Source organism: Andrographis paniculata, unplaced genomic scaffold, assembly GCF_009805555.1.
Source record: "Andrographis paniculata isolate CXL003 unplaced genomic scaffold, ASM980555v1 Contig65END, whole genome shotgun sequence".
NCBI classification, from domain to species: Eukaryota; Viridiplantae; Streptophyta; class Magnoliopsida; order Lamiales; family Acanthaceae; genus Andrographis; species Andrographis paniculata.
The window spans coordinates 1,962,242-1,983,483 of NW_026137601.1; the positions used below are offsets into that span (position 1 = coordinate 1,962,242).

Genomic DNA, 21,242 nt, shown 5'->3' on the forward strand with positions numbered 1-21,242 from the left:
GTTTTAATTTGATTAATTAATTTTGGATATGTATTATATAGATCATTGGAAGACACGACCATAGTAAAGGTAATTAGATTGACATTTGCCAAACCTTGCTAATTAAAGGATTAATTTGATATTTATAAGTTTTATGATGGACCAAAATCGTCATTCTCCTCAAGTAATTTATTTTGACAATTTCTGTCTTTAGACTTGCATTGTACGTTTTAATTAGTTAATTAATTAATTCTTAAGAATTCCTAATTCTTGGAGGATAAGGAATTCTAGCAGCTGACTCGTTATTTATTAAGCTAATCAAACAATAGCACTCTTTGTAATAATCAATTTGGCTTTAGATGTTTCAAACATTTTATTTTATTTTGATTTATATATGAATCCATAAAAAAAGAAAATTACTGCCAACGTCCATATAAATAGTAAATACAACAATAATACAAAAATTGAGATAAAATATAAACAGAAACTAATTAAGTATAATATTAGTAAAAATAATTATTATATAATAAAAATAATTATTTATTAAAATTAAAATAGCTAAATAATTTATATAAAATTAAAAAAATTATAAATTATGAAATTAAAAATATAATTAAAATATATAATTATATTTTTTAAAAATAAAAGGACAAATTATTAGAACGGACAAAATTGAAGGAATTAATATTTTATGTGGGCGTACAAGTGTATCCATATTATTGTTATTATATAAAGAATTTAGGGTGTGTTTTTTTGATGAGTTTGGAAATACGAAAATAATATTTGATTTGATATTTTGTGAGATTTTTTTTTTTTCTTTTTTTAAAAATACAGAATTCAAATAATAAAATTTGAAAAACTATTGCTAAATATTATTATTTGTTATTTATTTATAATGTGTTAACGTTGAAGATTAATTTATTTTTTATTTTTTTATGACGTCGAAGATTAATTCTTTAACGTGTGTATGTGCCCCTACCCCCTCCCCCCCTTTTCTCTGTTATATATATATATATATATATTCAATGTGTTTTTGTTCTTTTAAAATTTCAAACTAAAGTTATGCTATTTATTTAATACTCCCTCTGTCAGCAATAAAGTATACATATTTTTATTTTGTAACGTCCGATTGCAAAGTAATTATTTCATTAAATACCCCATTTTTTTTTTCACAAATACCCTTAATTTACATCACATTATTATTTTTATATCAAAAAATAAAGAAAAAAATGTCATTACACTACCTTTACCTAACTTATTGTTTGGACGAAGAGACTATAATTTTTAATAAAAATATATTATTTTTTTCACATAACTATCACATCAAAAATATTATTTAAATAAAAATTTCAGTATTATTATTATTATTATTATTTTAAATCAATTTCAAATCAGTATGCATTTAATTTCTAAGCTAATATTGCGAATTAAGGGTTTGTTTGTTTGCATTTTTGGATATTTTATTCTTTTCATGCATAGTAAAAATTTAAATAAAAATAAATAAAAATTTTACATCAACCTAAATTGAATCCGGGGACTAGTCTCATAAGGAAAGACGCCAACTATTTAACCTAACGGCCAGTCCACATAAACAATGTGCAAACATAATAGGTATGCTCAGTAAGTATTTTTTAAGATATACAATTATTTAAAAATATAATATGTACATATAATAATATATAAGTTACCAAAACAACCAAACATCATTCTTTATAATACTTTAATTAGTTTCTAATATTTCACAACATAAATATCCAAACCTATAACAAACAGAAACATTTACATACAATTGGTGTATTCTTTTAAATTTTGATTTTAATTTTGTACACTGCAACTATAGCAATTACTATAAAAATATTATTATTTATTTTCGTAAATCATCATACATAAATTGTGTAAGTAATATAAAAATTGTATAATATATTATTTTTTGGGAGAAATATATTTTTGAGAAATTATGATTTTTTATTTTTTATTTCCTTATAGAAAGAACATTGTATATAATATATAAATAATAAAAATCATACGGATCATACGATAATAATATTTTGTTCTTTTATCCAAAATCTTTCAACATATTTTTCTACAAAGATTAATATATTTACGCACATTTATTATTTTTATATTACTTTTCTATCTATTACATAAAAAAATAAAAAAATTTCAAATTAAAATACAAAACAAACAGAGTCTGCTTAATATTTAATTATGTAATATATATTATATGGTCTCCAACGATATTATTACCTTAATATTTATACTTTTAATTAATTATAATTTCTAAATATGAATAGCTTTTTATTGGAAATATTTTATTATTTATTTGACCACATTACGTTTTTATCCCGAGAAGGTCGGTTACTCAGTGCAATGTGGTACGGGGTAATATAGTCATTTCATCATTTTGCCAAGTGTGGGTCAGGTGGAATTCCCGATTTATTAAGCAAAGCGCAGAGAAATTCTGATAGAGTGAAAAAGACCAAACCACAAAATTAACAGCAAACCGCTCCAAATTTCGTTTCAGTGTTGAAATTGCAGCGATCGATCGGAATCGAGATGGAAATCGGCCTCACGACGATGGAAATGAACGCTGTTCTTCAGCTAATCCAACTCAGCGCCTCCACGGCTTCCTCCGACGATGATACGCGCGTCGTCGTTTCTGCGAATCTCTCCAACGGAAAACACGAAGGAAGCAGCAATTGCAAAGGAGAGGAAGAAGGAAGCGTCGGAGAAGCGCTGTCGTCGAGCTTGATTGTCAATCCGAATAGCCGCCGCGAGGAGGACGACGAGCTTTTGCCGCGAAGAAAACCTAGATTTGGATCGCTTATCGATGTCTACCGACGGACTGGAGCTCCGATCAACAATCGCGCCAAAAAAATAGCCAGGTTCTGAATCTATACCTGTTAATTTTTTGTTTGTTTGTGTTCGTTTTTTATGTGATCGGATGTACAATTTCAAATCCTTCGCCGACTTAGGAAGTGTATATTTTAGTATTGACGACAGTAAAATATCTTTCTTATGAGTTTTTCAAAATATCATCTCATTTTCATTTTAATTTTTTTTATTAATGTATATACATATATATTTCTTAGAATTTTCTTTTGGTTGGTTAGATTAGATATAATCAACATCTATGCTGTCATTAACAGATGATTAATTCACTTGAAAGCTTAAAACAATTTAGGATACCAAATCAAATGATAAGGATTTGGCATATCCTGAATTGAATAGCTAATATATTGCATAAACGAATGGTCTCAAATGTTCACAGCACTAAATGCTCTTGAATTTAATATCTTCGATACTGTCTAGCACAAAATCACACCATTCACATTACGTATTGCAATTTCATATTAGAGTAACACCTGCATTCCTGTTCATATCGTGTATATATGTGTGTGCATGCACTATTATTAAATTTTGCTGCTCTTAGATGATATATAGTCAAATAAATCGATTAACAACTTGAATTTAGGATCATATATAGACTTGTTGGATCAAAATTAAAGGAATAATCTAATACAAAATTAACCAGTAAACATAACTAATTAATAAATATTTGTAGATGATTATCTTAAGAGTAACTTTAGTTAAGTACATGATCATGTAGCTTAGAATGCCTATATAAGTAAATTAAATACTCTCCGATTATTAAGTCGGCTTAGCATAATTGTTAAATGCGATCCTTTTTAAGAAAGAATAATATATCGAATGATAAAAAGATTCGAAACATAATAAATGAACACCGCTTAGGTTCTGTTTACATTTTTGTTTTTTGTTTTTTATTTTTCTTTTTTACTATATATATACATTAAAGTAAATTGATTTTTTTGTCCGAAAATTCGATATTAAGATCGTCTCCAATTAACCCAACTTGAACTATAATAATAATAATACTAAATCTAAAACAATTGTTTTAGTTACCAATATAGCATTAATTGTTTACTTTGAAGTATAATTTTGATATAGATGTTATAATTTAGTCTATGAATATGAAATAATACATAACAATAACAAGTTTTGGGTGTGTTTATTTTGGGTTTTATTTTAAATAGTTGGTTAGGTGTATTGTTTTATAATATGTTACACATATATTAATAATGATTTATTATGACACATAGGTATAAATATAGTCATAATTTACTGATTGTTTTTAATTTGTTCCGGAATTTAGATTTTGACTTTGTAATTTGAATAATAAAAATTTTGAATTTGAATAATCGTATGTGTTGTGATATAAATAGATATTGATCATGTAAAATTAATTTTTAGTATGACTATGATATAGTAAAAAATTAAAAAAATATATATTTGATTTGATATTGTTAAAAAAAAAAAATTTAAAATTGAGGAATAGTAAAAGAACACACCTTTAGTGAAATTCTTTATGATGCAACTTAATAAATCGTTATAATATGTTAAGTTATATAAGAACTAATTTATAAACAAAACATTTAAAAGCATTTTCTTTCTTATAAACTTATTACAGTTTTAATATATATATATATATATATATATGAAAAAGGTTGATTACATCTATTTATTTATTTTACTATGCAATATTCTATGTAAATATATTTATATATATATATATATAAATATTTACATCAAAACCAAAATTCAGACTAAGTTGGCCATATTGATATCTTACAGACTATTTATCACATTATTATAACATCAATAAATTATATATATACTACTATGAAATAATACATGTATATATAATATGTACATAGGGTTTGTTTGGTTTGTTCTTTGATTTGATTTTTTATTTATTTGTATTTTAATTTAGATATTATTTTTTTATGTAATAGTATTATATAAGAAAAAGTAATTTGTTTTTATTAGAAATTATAAGTAAATAATAATAAAAAAAAAGTAATTTGGAAAGCAAACCAAACAAACCTACATGGCCACACAAAGGCCAAGAGAAGAAGACTGGATAGATCGGACGAGTTCATGACTACCCTTTCTTGCAAGCACTCAGTTTGGATTGAATTATAAATTTATTTGTTTTATTTAAATATTATTTAATGTGATATATATAAAATAAAAAGATATTTGATATAGAATGTTAAATTTAAATAATAAAAAACTAAATTGGAACCTAAAAAAGACACAATGGGTTTTCTACATTTATGATAATAAAAAAGAAGAAAAGAAAATGAATACAAAATAAAGAATTGGCATTTTGTATATGTTTACTTCTGTTTTAATTTTATTTTGATGTTTTAATTAGAACGGTAAGAGTTTAAGTCCGTCAATTTTGCTCCGTTTTACTTTTAAAGATGATTAAATTTCAATTTTTTAAATGGTTTAAATGAGTCAACTCGTGCTGACCGAAAGTTGGCCTATGAGGCGAGTTAGCCCATGTGTCAAATAAATATAACTATAATATAATTGATATTTTAGATAAATTTATCTATTTTGTCATTTTAATCTATTTAAAATTAATATATTTATTTTATTTTTAGTAATTGCACTTATTACATCACTTTAAAAAATTACTATAACTTACATATATTATTATATTAAAAGTTATTGTCATTATTTAATAGTAATATTCATCATTTTTAATAACAAACTAAGCAGATATATACATATGGATTGGTGAAATATTATATTTTATTATAATTTTTTAAAACATTTTATATTTAGTTAAAAAAATAATTAATTAATTAAAAATTCTCCTACTTCAGATGTTACTAGGGATGGGAATGGGTCGGTCCAGCTGGACCCGAGATCCGACCTGAATACATATGGTTGGATCCGAGATTCGAACTAGACCAGATTATACCCGAGTCCGATCATATCCGGAGCCGACCCGAATAATACCTGACAAGACCCGATGGACCCGATAGACTCGAAATGGTTTTTTATAATTTTTAAAATTTAACTTAAAATTGGACTCGAACTCGGACCAAGACCCGATATATATTAAAATTTATATATTTTATTCAAAAATATTATAATAAAATAATAAATAAATAAAACTAAAAATGTACTTTTACTATAATTTATAGCATTAAAAATTAATTTTTTCATATATATAATTAATATATTAGTAATATATTAATAAGGTCCGAGTCGGGTCTGGGTCCGGGTAGGGTCCACCATTGGACCCGAGACTCGACCCGGACCCGATAAAAGTACACAATACCCAACTCGGACCCGGATCGGAAGCCCGTATAATTGGACCTGATCCCAAATAAATAGGTCGGATCGGATCTTGGGTCTACCCGGACCCATTACCATCCCTAGATGTTACATTCTTTTATGACTGTCTTGGCGATGTAGTAATTTTTTTATTTCAATTTTTCTTTTGTTTGTTTTATCCATTTTTGTCTTGATCGATGTTGTAATTTTTTTTTATTTCAATTTTTCTTTTGTTTGTTTTATCCATTTTTTATTGTCCTTTAATTTTGTTTTTCTAAAATTGAAAGATCTATAATAATAAATAAATATATTTTTATATTTTAAAATATTTATTATTTAAATGATAAGATATGACTATTTTTTATATTAAATATATAAAAAATAATTATTGTAAATTTTTTTAAAAGCCAGTGGGTTAACCTGTTTGGTTCGCACCCGTCGCTGGATTGGGTCCACTCCGCCACGGGTTAGTCTGCAAGAAACTCGCTTATTCGCTATTTATGGTAGGTTATCCATCAATCCGTTTTGATAGCTGTAATTTTTTAATTGGAATATTTTTAAAATAAAATAATAATTCCATATACTATTTTAAAATAAAAAATTAAACTTTAATATTGTTAGATTTAGTTTTTTTTATATAATATAAAAAAAATGATATTAACTATTTATAACTAAGGAGATCTTACTTGCGTCATATTCCAATACATACTTAAGTTGAAGTTTAAAATTGACTAATAAATTTTTATCAGCATAACCAACAGAACAAAACGTATCTCAAATTTGCAGCTCGAATTCTCCCAAGTACCGGGAGTTGTGCTCCAGAGTGACTTATTTTAATTAATAAATATTTAACTCCACAATACATGAATTATACAAGGGCCTCAATTCTGTGGTTCAAATGGGCCTTCATGTTTATAATTAGACCAAAGAGCTGACTCAGGGCAGACTAGCCAATTAGCAAGAATAGGTACAACTTACACATTTTCTATTAAAATAAATCATACATTTATTTATTTATTTTTTTTTCTAAATTATTTTATAACTTCATGTTTTTTATATAAAAAAAATCTAAATTACACAAACATTGAGAAAAACACCAATGGCTTTTTTTTTTTTTTTTTTAATAGCCTGAGCTAGTTTGCAGGGTACTAGGTTCGATAACGACTGTAGGTTCCCACGTCATAAAAAAATAAATAAATAAATAAATAATAATTATCACACTAGGTAATGTTAAGTAAAGCCATATAGTATGTGTAGATTAGTACGTAGCCAGAAAATCATGAGCATGCAATAGAAAAATTTCATGACTAATAACTCAAACAAAAATGTACAAGAAAAATACACAAGAACAAGATTATCACCAACTAACATTTAACAAGTATGAAGCATCCAAAATGAAGAAATAAATCAGGCACAGGCAGTGAAAGATTGTACCTGTTTCGAATCGATACATCGGCACAATGTCGATACGGCTAAGAGGCAGCCGCAGCAGCTACTTCTGCAGGTTTCTCTTGTTCCTTCACAACTCTCTTCCATTTCTCCGGGCTGTCGATTACTTCGCCCGTCTTAATTAGATACCGAACCCGTTTACCGTTTTCGAGAGTTTTATGCCCGACTCTGCTCACCACATCCTGTTCTTTCGAGTAGAGCATGACATTTGAGCTATGGATCGGCGCTTCGATCTGAAAAAAAATGTTACTTTTCCATCACTAATCGGGGACTACAAGAATCAATCGATATTTTTTACCTATGGTAAAAAATTTAACCTTGATTATCTGCCCCTGTTCTCCTTCCTCCTTGCTCTTCACGTGCTTTGTCTTTAAGTTGATATCTTTTATTACGATGTGGCTGTTGTGCTTAATAACCCGAGCAACCTCGCCCACTTTCCCTTTGTCCTTCCCGGATATGACTTTGACAGTGTCCCCAACTTTAACGTGCATTTTGTGTAGCACCGGAAGGCTGTTTGGTTTGCACTCTTTCCGTTCCCATCGTTTAAGCTGCAAATGAAATGTTTATGAGATGGATCCATACAGACTCCAGCAGTGTAGGGAATGTCCTGCTTTGTATATTAAACTATAAATTGAAGCAATATTAAGGAGACTAGAAGACCAACCTTTGCAACAATCGAGCTGGGCTGCTCTGTTGTTTTAATCTGCATGTAAAACCACAGGTTGCGATGGAAAACCGAAGGGCAGAATCATTGGTTAGAAAGATATGAAAGTCCAAGAAAGAATAAGACTATAGTTCTGTTTACTTGTAAGATTTTATCTGATTTTACTGATTCCAACTTTATTTTTCCTCAAAAAATATCAAATCAAAACACTTAATTTTCATTTATTTTATTACATAAAAATATCACATCAATGCATATTTATATCACATCAAACCACTGTTTCAATTCAAAATTTTATCATTCAAAGTCAAAACTCAAAATCAAAACCTCTCAAAGTGTGTTTAGTTTCAATTTATTATCATTATTACTATTTTTTACTATACAAAAATCACGATTCTTTATAAAAAAAATACACAATTTTTTTTTATAAAACATCACATCTAAACTAATATATTAGACAAAAAGCAAAATCAAACTTTAAAAAGAATAACCCTATTCAGAACTTTGAGTAACATATTTACATCAAAACTCTTTTCTACAAAAAAAAGAAAAAAAGTCGCAAATTTGTGGCAAATGGTTTCGGAGGGCCAAGATCATTTGCATCGAGCTCAATAACAAAAATTCCAATAAAATAAGAGGTCCATTTGCCCACACATGGACAATCCTAACAAATTACTTGTACAAAGCTACATTTCACATCTCATGGAAAACCCTTTTCGCACTATATGATGCAGCAAACATTGTGTTTCTTCCAACAAGTACTCGTTGAACATATTGGTAAGAAACTCTTGTAGGGATATTAGAGTAAATGATCGTTAATATAATGTTGGCTGCATAACCTTTCCAGTTGCTTTGATGTGTTATAAACACAAACAAAGTGCAAAAATATCGAAACTTGCATGTATATACATACTAAAGTGAAAAATTAAAGAAACGGGCAATAAAGGCAAGCAGAGACAGACCATAGGGAGGTAGGTGGGAGAGAAGCATTGACCCAGAAATGAGTTGGTCGACAGCTTCAGGGATACGAATGAGCTCTGCAGAGACAGTGCTGCCATCCTATGTGACTGATTTTGAATATCTCAAACTGCACAGGGTGAATTTTGTTCAGATGATGAAATTAATGTGCAAGAACAGCTGGTCCAAGCTTTTACAGCAATACAGAACTAAAAACATACTAAAGCCATAGATGACCGAGAAGAAACGTATGATCTTTCTTCTCTTGGAGTTCTACAGGATTTACCTTAAACATAAACAAGGTCAAGAATAAAGATATTCTCATCAACAACAAATAGTGTATTCACTTGTGTTTTCATCTTCATTTTTTCACAATGAAATCTAAAGTGAAAATTTTTTTGGGCCTAAAAACATCACATCCAATGTTTATTTTTAATTTAAACAATATATCCAATACCTATTTTCCATTTGAAAAAAGTTCAAATCCAAAACAAAGTGAAGCACAAGTAAACAAATCCAAAGATATTTGTGGAATAATTTAATAGAGTGATCTGAACTAAATTCGAAACTAGATGATTGGCACACAGGTTGCCCTAAGAATTTCTTGCATTCATACAATTTATGTTATCCTTCTTGTTCAATAAACTCGGTTCCACGCTTTTCTAAAACAAAACTACCAAAAAGTAGTGCTCTAGTTCCACAGTGCTAATACATCCTCCATGAATATTGAAACAATTAAAATGTATGTATGGTTTGAAATGGACAACAGTATCCTTCACTGTAAAAATGAAGGAAATACAGGAGATATAACTGAGGATTAAACTTTAGAATTTAGCGAAAGAGAAGTCAACAAATCAACAAAATTCAACCTCCTAACATTTTCCAGCAAATTGCATCTAACGCATAATGTCTTCATTTAAGACACAAATTGCTTTCTATTCTTTTCATCCAGTGTATTCAGAAAAAACTTATAGACGCATAAGAAAAAAGCTACATGTAATGACATAAGAAAAATTGAGGCAACAACATAAACATCTCAAAGACACAAAAGCAAGTACATCTAACCCAGAATTTACCCTCGCCACAACAAACAACAATCAAGGCTATAATAAGCTTAACCGGAAAAAATAAAATAAAATAAAATAAAAAATAAGAATAATAAAAACAGCCGGAAGTTAAATTCAACTAATTCATAACGCAACAGCAAACAACCAATTAGCTAGGAACTAAATGAGAATTATAAGTAACTCAATGTTACAACAAATTTCTCCTACTAATTCCGCCGCATATACAAATCCAAATAGTTCGAAATTGAGCAAATCGAACACGGTTGAAACAACAAATTCGAAAACGAACCGAAAATTATAATAGCACGAGTTTTATCCATACAACTTGGCAACGCAAACATCAATGCCAGAGCACCGAAAAGAGAAGGAAGAGCAATATTTACCTATAACAGCTTAAAAATGCCTTGACGGAGATAGTCGGCGCTGATGGCGCTCCGCGCGAGAGTTTTGGATGATGTTCCGTCCAGTGTGCAATGAACCATACATCAACAAAGGTTTTTATACTCCGTAATTCTTTATTATTATTATCAGAATTATTTTAAATACTACTTCCTCTTAAGGTTTTCATTTATTTCCCTTTTTGAAAAAAATAAAAAATAAAAAATTAACATGTTTTAATTATATTTTAAATTTAATATTTCTTAAATTAAAATTAAATATATTAATTATTTTGTATTATATCAATTTTATTAAAATATTTTAATTTTTTATTAACTATATTATTCTTAAATTCTATCTCACATTTTAAAACAATGATAAAAAATTATTTATTATAAAAATAAAATGAATCAAGTTTTTATTTTCTTTAATTTAATTACTACTATATTATACTCCTTATCTAAATTTATTAAATAATACTCCCTCCGTCCCAAGCACCTTGGTATGTCTCAAACACCCTGCAATATTTTCAAAAAAAAATTATTAATTATATTTAATTTCTACCCCACACTTTATCCTCTCACGTCATCCAAATAAAATATATGTTTCTCTCTCCCTCACATCACCTAATTTCTAAATTATCCTACGTTGGGAGTACTCCAACCTGCGCCATTGTAGCAACTCTATTTTTAATGTTACTATTATTTTTTTTAATTTTGTTTTGTAAATTTTTAAAAGTTTTGTATATTAATTATCTAGTTTTTTTTTTTGAAAAATAATATTAATTATAGATATAAAAAGTAATTTAAAATAATATATAAATAGAATATTTGAAAAATATTATTTTGAACTAAAAAATAGAATGGTGGATTGAAAGTAATGTAGCAAGTATATTTTTGAAGATAAAACTGTATAGAATTTGTTCCCAAATATTAACCATGGGACAATATTCAAACCACCGATATTGATTGATTCTCGAGAGCAAGAGGAGCAATTAGTTGGAGAAGAATAGTCAAGCTGAGCTGAGCTGAGCAGAGCAGTTTCCTCTGTTGGCGGAAACTGGTTTTGTTTGTGCTAGGCGATTTTCCTCATTTATTCAATCCATCCATCCATCAGCATGGATTACCAAGTTTCTGTCACTCAATCAATCAATACCACCTTCTTGGCAGTCACAAAATTACAGTTCAACACACACATGTACACAGGTATGCAATTTTAAGCCAGCCAGCTACCTTGCTTTTACACAAACCAAATATTGGATCAGTGCTCGAGGTGGAATACGTACTCGGTGAGACGTCCCAGGTTACTGGAGTCGAGTTTCTGCTCTTTTGCAATGGCTTGCTTCTCTACAGTCAGCATACGGGACATTGGGTCCATAGTCCAACCACGCTGCACGCCATCTGAAAGGTCAGACAGACCATACAGAACATTGTTAGCCCAACCAAGAGAAAATCAGATCACTGTAGGAAGCTGAGTAGAGAGAATTCATGAAGTTAACATTTCAACCGGACCTGAATGTTCATGTTTAATAGTATCTCTTGCACTGAATATTATATCTTAGCTATAACCTAACCACATTTTATATCATGAACCAGAAATTATGCAAACTCTAGTCTTACAGGGGGGGCATAAAGGAAACTTACAGTTTGTTGCATCATCTTCGCTCATTCCAAGGAAACGAGCTGCATCTTGAATGCTTATTGTCGAATAAGCAGAAAGAAGCAATTCAAACATCTTTCGAGTGAAAAGATCTACAGTAATATCAAATAAAATAATAAATAAATCAGTCAATGATCCCCAGAAGTTAATGCTTTCTGTAATAAATGAAATCGAATAAAGCTAAGTTAACGGGATAAAGGAGACATATTTTGTGCTTTCTGTAACTTCTCCTGAACTAGAAATGAGCACAAGAATGGATGATGATTTAAGTCTGTTGAAGAAAAAAAGCTGCAAGATTTTTGTGTTCATCTGTAAGAGAAACTGTAATACATTACGGGTGTGTTCGTTTGGGGGATTTTTCCTAAACTTTAGGTTCATTCAAATTTTTCCCTCCAAAATCACCAAATCAAACACCTAGTTTTTCATTTTTCTATATTATACTAAAAACCAATTTTACATTCAAAACATCACATTATCATTTATTTATAAATCATACAACTATTCACATTCAAAATTTTTACTATTCAAATCTCAATCCAAAATCCAAACCCCCAAACAAACACACCCTACAGAGATTATGGGGAGATGTAAAACAAATTCAAACACACCCAAGGAAAGTTTATTAAGATACCCTCAAATCATTCAATTACACAATTTCCATCGTGAAGTGTGCCTCAATAATTAGCTTTGCTCACACTTGATCATAAAAACTGTTGAGTAGATATTTTGAAAAATACCAGATGAAGATAACCATCCTTAATTCAAAAGGAACAGATAATAACCATTAGTTTTATCAAGCTATGATCTATCCAACTACAGCTAAAATAACATTAAGTCTTATGGAATCAATCTGTGATGTCCACACAAATGACGAGACAAAGGAATCCATAAAATAGAAAGATTCAAGAACTCATAAACAGAACACCAAGCATTCTATGCTGTCTACTTGGAAGTTTCAAGTCCATTTTTTCTTTTTAATTAGCTTAACAACAGTCTCTTGCACTTTTCCTTTTTCCACTCTTTTTCAAACACAAAATCCAAATGTGCTAAAACCGTATCTGACTCATAATGGATCCAAATAAAAATGCACTTGAGAATCTCAAATCGACAAATTCTTCTGCAGGCTAAAAATATCTAAATTACTCAATCACCTGAGAACGCCGCCACAATGCCCTGAGTTTCTGGACTCCAACTGAACTCCCGAATGGCCTCATGAACACCACCGTAATCCTTATTCCACAGTTTTTGCCCAATTTTCCAAGCAGCCAATACCTCCGGTTTGTTCTCTTTCACCGCCGCTGGTATCGTTTTCCACAAAAACCGTGCACTATTGCTGCAAGTGAAACGCAAAAAACAACCAGCATAACCATTACCAGCCATCTCGATCCTTCATAACAAGCAAGCACTCCACTAGACCACAAAAGAAACTCAAATCCAATAAATAAGTCAAACACTCTACAAAATTACATGTCGTTAACGTAGATGTAGCCTAGGAGATGAATCGCGTACGGCCACTCGTCACGAAAGGCAATGCCCTCAGACGCAAACTGAAACAGCAAAAGCAGGCACAATAACACACACAACAAAAAAAAAAAAAAATAATTAGGGTTTCTAGGTACTCAGATGGAAATGGAGTTGATCGAGCAGCTCACCTGAAGCATCAGTGCGTCACAAATGGACGCGACCTTGTCATAGGATTTGGACGCCAAGGCGTCTGTCAGGCTCGCGAAATCCATCGGCGGTTGCTGAACTTCCACTGGAGATTCCCTTTCGGTGTGTATTTGCAAAGTTTCTCAGGATCGACAACTGTCTCTTATATAGTGGGCTCGTGATCTGGAAATTATTATTTTGGGCCAAATATAAAAGGCTCAATTAAAATAAATCCAAATAATTAGCCCATTTAAACAGGCCCAATATGGGCCCATATAGAGCGAAGGTCATTAATAATGTGGCCCATTAAAGGCCCGTATGTTGTATATAAATTGGTGGAGGCTGCTGAAGTAGGGTTCTTCGTGAGACCGTAGCGGCAGCGAGTTCAGGTAATGGCTTTTGCTTCTCTTTAGGTTTGGATCTCTCTTTCGCAATTTGCATGAAGAGGATTGGTGTATGTCGATGCAATTTTTAGGGTTATGGTATTTATCTACGTACAATTATTTGATTTGTGTGCGTGTTGAAAGCTTTGGTTTTTTGGCTTTTTGTTCAAATGCATTCAATCGGCTCGTACTTTGGGATGGCTTTGTAGTCGATTGTTTTGAGCTACGTTTTCAATATCCATTAGCATCGAGGTTTTGCACACTAAGTGAATCGTTATTATTTGCTTAGTGTATTTTAGTTTTTGTGGTGAACTTAATGGAAAAGTTTTGGTTCTTCGTTTCCTTTTCGTTTTCCATAATCCATTAACTTTGTCGTTCCAGATTGGAGGTGGACAATGTCTCACAGGAAGTTTGAGCACCCAAGGCACGGATCCCTCGGTTTCCTGCCGAGGAAGAGGGCTGCTCGCCACAGGGGAAAGGGTAAGATTTTATCACAATCTGCACTTTGTAATTGCTTGATATGCATCCTATGAGGAAAGCCATATAAATTTCCAATCTATTCTCTTAAATATTGGTATAATGAGAAGATGATTATACTGGGAAAATAATTGGTTCTTCGATTATGTTTTGGATGTTTTAGAAAGTTTTGGATTTGGAATTTTTGAATGGAAATAATTTTTGAAGTTATGTTTTAAGTAAAATTAGGTTTTGAATCATTTGTAGTTGAATACGATGTTTGAATGTGGATGGTCTCCGGAGGTAAAGAAAGATACGAATCATGATTTTATATGTAATTGCCAGTAATTGCTTTATCAATCACGTTGGTTATTTTCTTTTCTTTTCTTTTTTTTTTTATGTGCTGCACATTTTTGAATGTTTATGTATTTGATCTATTCTTTGTATGTTTGTTTTTAACCTTTTTGCTAGCTATTATTGATCCATCAATGGATTTTTCGATTCAATAATGCAGTGAAGGCATTCCCAAAGGATGACCCAACAAAGGCACCCAAATTGACAGCCTTCTTGGGATACAAGGCTGGAATGACTCACATTGTCAGGGATGTCGAGAAGCCCGGATCGAGTAAGCTATCATCTTGTTATTTTGATGCAATCAGAAATACTATTGTTATTTCTGCCAAACCATAGATTGTACTACTTGTGTTCTTGTTGAGGCATAATGTTGATTGGAAATTCTGTTTTCAGAGCTTCACAAGAAGGAGACCTGTGAGGCTGTCACTGTCATCGAAACACCACCAATGGTTATTGTTGGTGTGGTTGGGTATGTCAAGACTCCTCGTGGGCTTCGCTGCCTCAACACTGTCTGGGCTCAGCATCTCAGCGAGGAGGTACGGAGGAGGTTCTACAAGAATTGGTGCAAGTCCAAGAAGAAGGCCTTCACAAAGTATTCCCACAAGCTCGAGACTGACGAGGGGAAGAAGGAGATCCAAGCACAGCTGGAGAAACTCAAGAAATACGCATCGGTTATTCGTGTGCTGGCTCACACTCAGGTATATATCATTGTATTCTTAAATCTTTTTATTTTCGTTTCTTCTAAATTACAGACATGAATCTTGTATTACATTATTGTTCCTCTCGCAAATGCAGATAAGGAAGATGAAGGGCCTGAAACAGAAGAAGGCACACTTGATGGAGATTCAAGTCAATGGCGGGACAATTGCCCAGAAGGTCGACTTTGCTCATGGTTTCTTCGAGAAACAAGTCCCTATTGATGCAGTCTTCCAGAAGGATGAGATGATTGACATCATCGGTGTCACCAAGGGTAAAGGTTACGAGGGTGTTGTCACCCGTTGGGGTGTCACCCGTCTTCCTCGCAAGACCCACAGGGGTCTCCGCAAGGTTGCTTGTATCGGTGCATGGCACCCTGCTAGAGTTTCCTTCACGGTTGCTAGAGCCGGTCAGAATGGTTACCATCACCGTACTGAGATGAACAAGAAGATCTACAAGGTCGGCAAGTCTGGCAAAGAGGAGCACGCTGCCAGCACCGAGTTTGACAGGTTTGCCCCACTAATGTTCACCTCCTACATTATCTACTACCATCTATTGACTTTTATCTGTGAATGATGAATGGTTTGATGTTCTTGAATGGTATAACAGGACCGAGAAAGATATCACGCCAATGGGTGGATTCCCCCATTACGGTGTGGTGAAGGATGACTATCTGATGATCAAAGGTTGCTGTGTTGGTCCTAAGAAGAGAGTTGTCACTCTTCGACAGTCTCTTCTCAGCCAGACTTCTCGGGTTGCCCTCGAGGAGATCAAGCTCAAGTTCATCGATACTTCCTCCAAGTTTGGACATGGGCGCTTCCAGACGACCCAGGAGAAGCAGAAGTTCTATGGCCGTGTCAAGGCTTAGGGCGCAAGAGGTTTGTGGAACCATTGGATATTATTTGCACTAGGATTTTATTCGGTACTTGGTTGCTTTATGGTTCAAATTTTCCGACTCCATGCTTGTTTGGGTTTTGAAAGTTTTGTTGTGTTTCCAGACTTTGGAATTTTATAACTTAAATTTGGTTTCAGTCTTATATTTCCATGAGATTTTGTAGCTTTTCTGCAAGTGTTTGTTCTATAGTATAGTACGTAGCTGTCAAAATGGATTAGAGTAACAGCTTAACCTACAACCTAGTATAACTAGTAAATCAGGCCCTACAGCTGAGTGAACTAAAATTAAGTCAACCTAGCAGTGTTGGTTAATTGATTTAATCTTTTAGCTGTGATTAGAGCTGTTAAAAGCACGGCCCAAAAATAAATTCGATCAAAATCGTGCCAATCATATAAGTATAATTTTACAATTATCACTGGTATTTATTTAATTATGTGATCATATTTTAAATATGATGTATGTATATGTCTCCATAAATTGGTAGTAGTCCAATAATGGAAAATGAACCACATACAAAATCTCACTTGCAAAACTGCAAAATATAATCATATAAAAATTGTCTTTAGAGTTCTTTTCACAATTTTAGGGATTAACTTACAGTGGTATTAGCTGCTAGCTCTCACTCCATTCCATATGGGAATTCACTCTTTTCATTTTCAAGAGTGAAATGGGAAAGCACATCATAGCCAAGGGACATGATCAAATGAAGATGTGTGTATATATATATATATATATATATAGGCGTGTAATTACCCGGTGGCGTTCGTTCATACACTGAGGCCGTCGAATCCACACTGTTTGTATATCAACGATTGTTTTCTCGGGCTGATAGCTATCTTGCAATCAACCGAAACCTACAAAGCACGCGGGTAAATACACCCATTTGAATCAACTTTTAAACAAAGAAAGTTCACATTTATCACTCAATATATATAATGTTCGTTTAAGGTTTTGTTATAGCCTCACACTATTCATCAACTTTTTCCTTAAAAATTATAAAATCAAAGATTTATTTTTTACAGTTTAATTAGAACATCACATTAATTATTATTTCAATTTTTATATCCAAATAAAAACCTTAAAAAACAGACCAGTACATATAAGAAACATGATTTGGTCAAACAAGCATAGCATAGGCAAAACAAAACCAATTTTCATCATCACAATAGTAACAATATCCAAGAATGTCTTACTAGAGATATCCAGACACATTAAAGAAACTTTTGAATGTTGTGCACAAGCTCTATTTCTAACACATTGAGATTCTGCATCAAGTACTCCCAACATATATATATACACATATATATATATTGAAAACCCTAATGAAAGCATGATAACAAAAGTCAATATAAGTGGGCTCGTGTGTGTACAAAGAGGGAAAAGCAAGCCAGTGTGCTTTAAAAAAAATAAAAAATAAAAAATAAAAAATTTAAAGCTGGAGAGAATAAAAAACAAGAGGGTGCAACCATGTCAGAGGAGGTTGCCCACTTTGCACCACCACAATAATGAGAGAAATAAGTGACAGTGACGGTGACAGTGACAGTGACAATGCCTGGCCCACTTCTTGTTCTCTTTCTACGTAAAAACAAAGCAACTCACTAAAATATACCATACTATAGCACCACTTTTCATTTTTTTCTTTTCTAATCTTCAACCAAAAACTACATCCAATTCCCATTCCAATTACCTCCAAGAAACTACCACTGTGGATATTCAAGAGATTATGAATAAATAGACTGACATGATTTTGTGCATTTCTAAAGAAATGGAAAAAGGGTTCATGAGAATCTGAAGTTACCCAGCAAAGGCATGCAAGTACATAATTCATATGAAAGCTTCCAGTAGTTTTTGCTATAATTTGGCAATTTTTGAAAGTTGCAATTATGTAAACACGACATTGACAACGTACTGTTTTATCATATCGTATCATATAATATCCTGGGCCATGACAGAAGAGGTAACAACTACCAAATACCATTCACAATGAACGTAACTGAAGATTGGACCAGACCAGTACTTTACAAGATACTGTCAATTTGTGCCTTAAGATTATAGGCTACTTTTAGTTACATTGTTACATGCTTTTTTGCCTTCAAGTGCACACAAAGATGCTATGCTTAATAAATACTACCAGATTTTGCCATTATATTATTTGTACAAAGGGTTCTTTATTTGTAGTTATATTTCATAATTTAATCTACTATTTTTACTCAACAAAAAAATTTATATTCAATAATTATACATTTTAAGATATATATACACTCTCTCCGTCCCAACCCAAAGTACCATTTTTACAATTTCCGTTTGTCTCACTCCAATGTATCTCTTTCCTATTTTATTAAAATTAATCATACACTAATATCAAAAATATCAAAACCTCTTACACGTCCAATAACTAATAAAATACTATTATTTCTTAATCTACTATAAAACCCCAAATAACCTCCTTGAACCGGGACAGGCGAGTATATATAGACATATAGATAGATATGCACACAATAAGCACACCCCAAATATATAACCATTTGTGTCATTAATAATAATAATAATAATAATAATAATAATAATAATAATAATACAAAATGCCTAATTTTATTCAATTAATCACATGATAAACAAAACATAACTAAGTATATACTACATTTTGATAAAAAGATATCCCTTCCTACTCAATTATGCATTAGGCTTTAAAACAATTTGCTAGATTAAATCAGTTCACTTCATTAATCCCCCAACAATTCCCCTCAAACACTATAATAAGCAAGAAACAAAAATTCAAGAAATGGACAAAAACAATGGAAATGCTAGAGCAGGTAGAAATCGGACAGTAATAAATAAATCGATAATTTGAATTTAGACGTGCATTAACATATAATGAACTAATAAGGCTGAGGTCAGAGGTGCCAACCTGCACGCCGGGCGAAGTTAATCCGAGGACCCGGATCTTGGCTCCGACATCACCGACGACCCGGAGTTCGACCCGGTCATTGAAAGCGGCGTCTCGAACCAAATCGGAAGCGTCGGCTTGAAGCAAGTTGACGCGATCGACGGCCACGGTGGCGTCGAAGCGGCGGACGCTGTGGGCGGGCTGGTAGAATCCGGGGACGGTGGCGCGGCCGAGAGGTATGCCGCGGTACATGACGGTGAACCTGGACTCGCCGTACTTGATCCCGACCTTATTGTCGTTGGCGGTGGTGAAGACCATGCGGATTCCCAAGGACACGGTGGCGGAGGAGGCCGTGGTAGGGTTGATTCCCATGGACTGTACACTGACTTGCTGGAGATCGAACTCCGGCTTTTTTGGCTTCACTGCGAGAACGACGACGAGGATTACGGCGAGGATTAGAAGAGCAAGGAAGGAGAAGAGGAGGAAGAGGCAGCAGCAGCAGCCGCGGAAGGAAGCGGAGGCGGAGGAGGAAGACTGAGAGCTGTGGCGGTGAGTGCCATTAGCGGTGGCGCCGGCAGTGGTGGTTCTGGAGGTCATTCTATGGCGGCGACTGAAAATTAGCGGATAATTAAGGATATAGGCGAAGAATTAGCACCACCACCACCACTCACGGCGGTCGCCACCGCTGCTGCTTTTCCTTTTACTCTGCCTGCCTTCTTCCGTTTCCTTTTCCAGAGACAGTGACAGGGGAGGAGGGGAGAGAGAATCTTTGAAATTGTGTAGAAGCTTGCTTACACAGGCAGGCAGTCAGTCAGTCACAAAAAACGTGAATATAATATATATATATATATATAAAAGGATTAATTTAATCAATCAATTCAATCTTAACTACGAAGCTTAAACCCCAGCGCAGATGAACCCTAACTACTTCCAGATCGATCACGCAACTTCATGAAGATCACAATCCTAATCATCTACAAACGAATTGAATTCCTCAATTCAAGTGAAGATCCGATCCGATCAGATCATCCAAATCACATAACAAAAAAAGCACAAAAAGATGGCGACGAAGAATTACGGCCAGTACGTGTCGAGAGTTTCCGATTGCATATTCCTGAGCTTAAGAACAAGGCGAACAGCTTCATGGCAGGCATCGCCAGCTCCAGTAACTGCGTCGTCGATAATCTCATTACCGTCATTATCATAGGAAGGGTATAGTTTGAGCAGCATGGCCTGCCTTAATTCCAACCAGGACAATCTCTCTTCCGCACCTTCCAACGCTTGCGCGATGAACTTCAGTTTCTCTTCCTTAATCCTAGCGCGACGTGTTCTAGGGATTTCTTTCCTCGCAAGCACCAGCGCATAAAGGACTAATCCCGCGGCCACAATAAAGCTAAACTATCTCCAGTGCCTCCATTAACAGAGCTTGAATCAATTGACGGTACGTAGGCAACGAACACTAAAAGGATACGAACTATAGATTCGGCTCCATATATACAACATCGCCTAGTCAGTTACTCAACTGAATGCTACACTCCAACTGCAATGGCGGTTAATGTTTCCACAGTTGAGTCAAGAAGGAAGAACACCAAGGGGATTCATATAAAGCATT

The 21,242-nt window shown here is 32.8% G+C and overlaps 4 protein-coding genes across 4 annotated transcripts; 1 reads left to right on the forward strand and 3 right to left on the reverse strand.

Moving 5' to 3' along the window:
* Window positions 1-7,421: 7,421 nt before the first annotated feature.
* LOC127262670 (50S ribosomal protein L24, chloroplastic) lies at window positions 7,422-10,799 on the reverse strand. The gene is made up of 5 exons (XM_051291468.1): window positions 10,656-10,799; window positions 9,211-9,335; window positions 8,249-8,287; window positions 7,902-8,132; window positions 7,422-7,817 (listed from the first exon to the last, which is right to left on the reverse strand). The coding sequence occupies exons 2-5, from the start codon at window positions 9,304-9,306 to the stop codon at window positions 7,608-7,610; spliced, it is 576 nt and encodes a 191-aa protein (XP_051147425.1). The 5' UTR covers window positions 9,307-9,335; window positions 10,656-10,799; the 3' UTR covers window positions 7,422-7,607.
* Window positions 10,800-11,527: 728 nt separating this feature from the next.
* Window positions 11,528-14,106, reverse strand: LOC127262636 (COP9 signalosome complex subunit 8). Its single transcript, XM_051291420.1, has 5 exons — window positions 13,962-14,106; window positions 13,777-13,856; window positions 13,461-13,642; window positions 12,294-12,401; window positions 11,528-12,050 (listed from the first exon to the last, which is right to left on the reverse strand). Exons 1-5 carry the CDS (start codon window positions 14,043-14,045, stop codon window positions 11,911-11,913), a joined length of 594 nt encoding a protein of 197 aa, XP_051147377.1. The 5' UTR covers window positions 14,046-14,106; the 3' UTR covers window positions 11,528-11,910.
* Window positions 14,107-14,261: 155 nt separating this feature from the next.
* Window positions 14,262-16,885, forward strand: LOC127262634 (60S ribosomal protein L3). Its single transcript, XM_051291418.1, has 6 exons — window positions 14,262-14,348; window positions 14,724-14,822; window positions 15,313-15,423; window positions 15,546-15,850; window positions 15,948-16,357; window positions 16,458-16,885. The coding sequence occupies exons 2-6, from the start codon at window positions 14,738-14,740 to the stop codon at window positions 16,714-16,716; spliced, it is 1,170 nt and encodes a 389-aa protein (XP_051147375.1). The 5' UTR covers window positions 14,262-14,348; window positions 14,724-14,737; the 3' UTR covers window positions 16,717-16,885.
* A 325-nt stretch (window positions 16,886-17,210) lies between these two features.
* On the reverse strand, window positions 17,211-21,163 carry LOC127262635 (uncharacterized). The gene is made up of 2 exons (XM_051291419.1): window positions 19,652-21,163; window positions 17,211-17,597 (listed from the first exon to the last, which is right to left on the reverse strand). Exons 1-2 carry the CDS (start codon window positions 20,225-20,227, stop codon window positions 17,511-17,513), a joined length of 663 nt encoding a protein of 220 aa, XP_051147376.1. The 5' UTR covers window positions 20,228-21,163; the 3' UTR covers window positions 17,211-17,510.
* Between the last annotated feature and the right edge of the window lie 79 nt (window positions 21,164-21,242).

Bases quoted from the DNA above. Each gene is read 5' to 3' on its own strand.
- LOC127262670 (XM_051291468.1), bottom strand. From the start codon at position 9,306: ATGGCAGCACTGTCTCTGCAGAGCTCATTCGTATCCCTGAAGCTGTCG. The intron at 8,288-9,210 runs GTCTGTCTCTGC...TTTTACATGCAG, and splicing joins CTCCCACCTACCTCCCTATG to ATTAAAACAACAGAGCAGCC. The intron at 7,818-7,901 runs GTTAAATTTTTT...ATTTTTTTTCAG, and splicing joins AACAGGGGCAGATAATCAAG to ATCGAAGCGCCGATCCATAG.
- LOC127262636 (XM_051291420.1), bottom strand. From the start codon at position 14,045: ATGGATTTCGCGAGCCTGACAGACGCCTTGGCGTCCAAATCCTATGAC. The intron at 13,643-13,776 runs GTAATTTTGTAG...TTTCACTTGCAG, and splicing joins TACATCTACGTTAACGACAT to CAATAGTGCACGGTTTTTGT. The intron at 12,402-13,460 runs GTGATTGAGTAA...ATATTACTGTAG, and splicing joins CATTGTGGCGGCGTTCTCAG to ATCTTTTCACTCGAAAGATG.
- LOC127262634 (XM_051291418.1), top strand. From the start codon at position 14,738: ATGTCTCACAGGAAGTTTGAGCACCCAAGGCACGGATCCCTCGGTTTC. The intron at 15,424-15,545 runs GTAAGCTATCAT...TTCTGTTTTCAG, and splicing joins TGTCGAGAAGCCCGGATCGA to AGCTTCACAAGAAGGAGACC. The intron at 15,851-15,947 runs GTATATATCATT...TCGCAAATGCAG, and splicing joins GTGTGCTGGCTCACACTCAG to ATAAGGAAGATGAAGGGCCT.
- LOC127262635 (XM_051291419.1), bottom strand. From the start codon at position 20,227: ATGACCTCCAGAACCACCACTGCCGGCGCCACCGCTAATGGCACTCAC. The intron at 17,598-19,651 runs GTTGGCACCTCT...CGTGCTTTGTAG, and splicing joins TAACTTCGCCCGGCGTGCAG to GTTTCGGTTGATTGCAAGAT.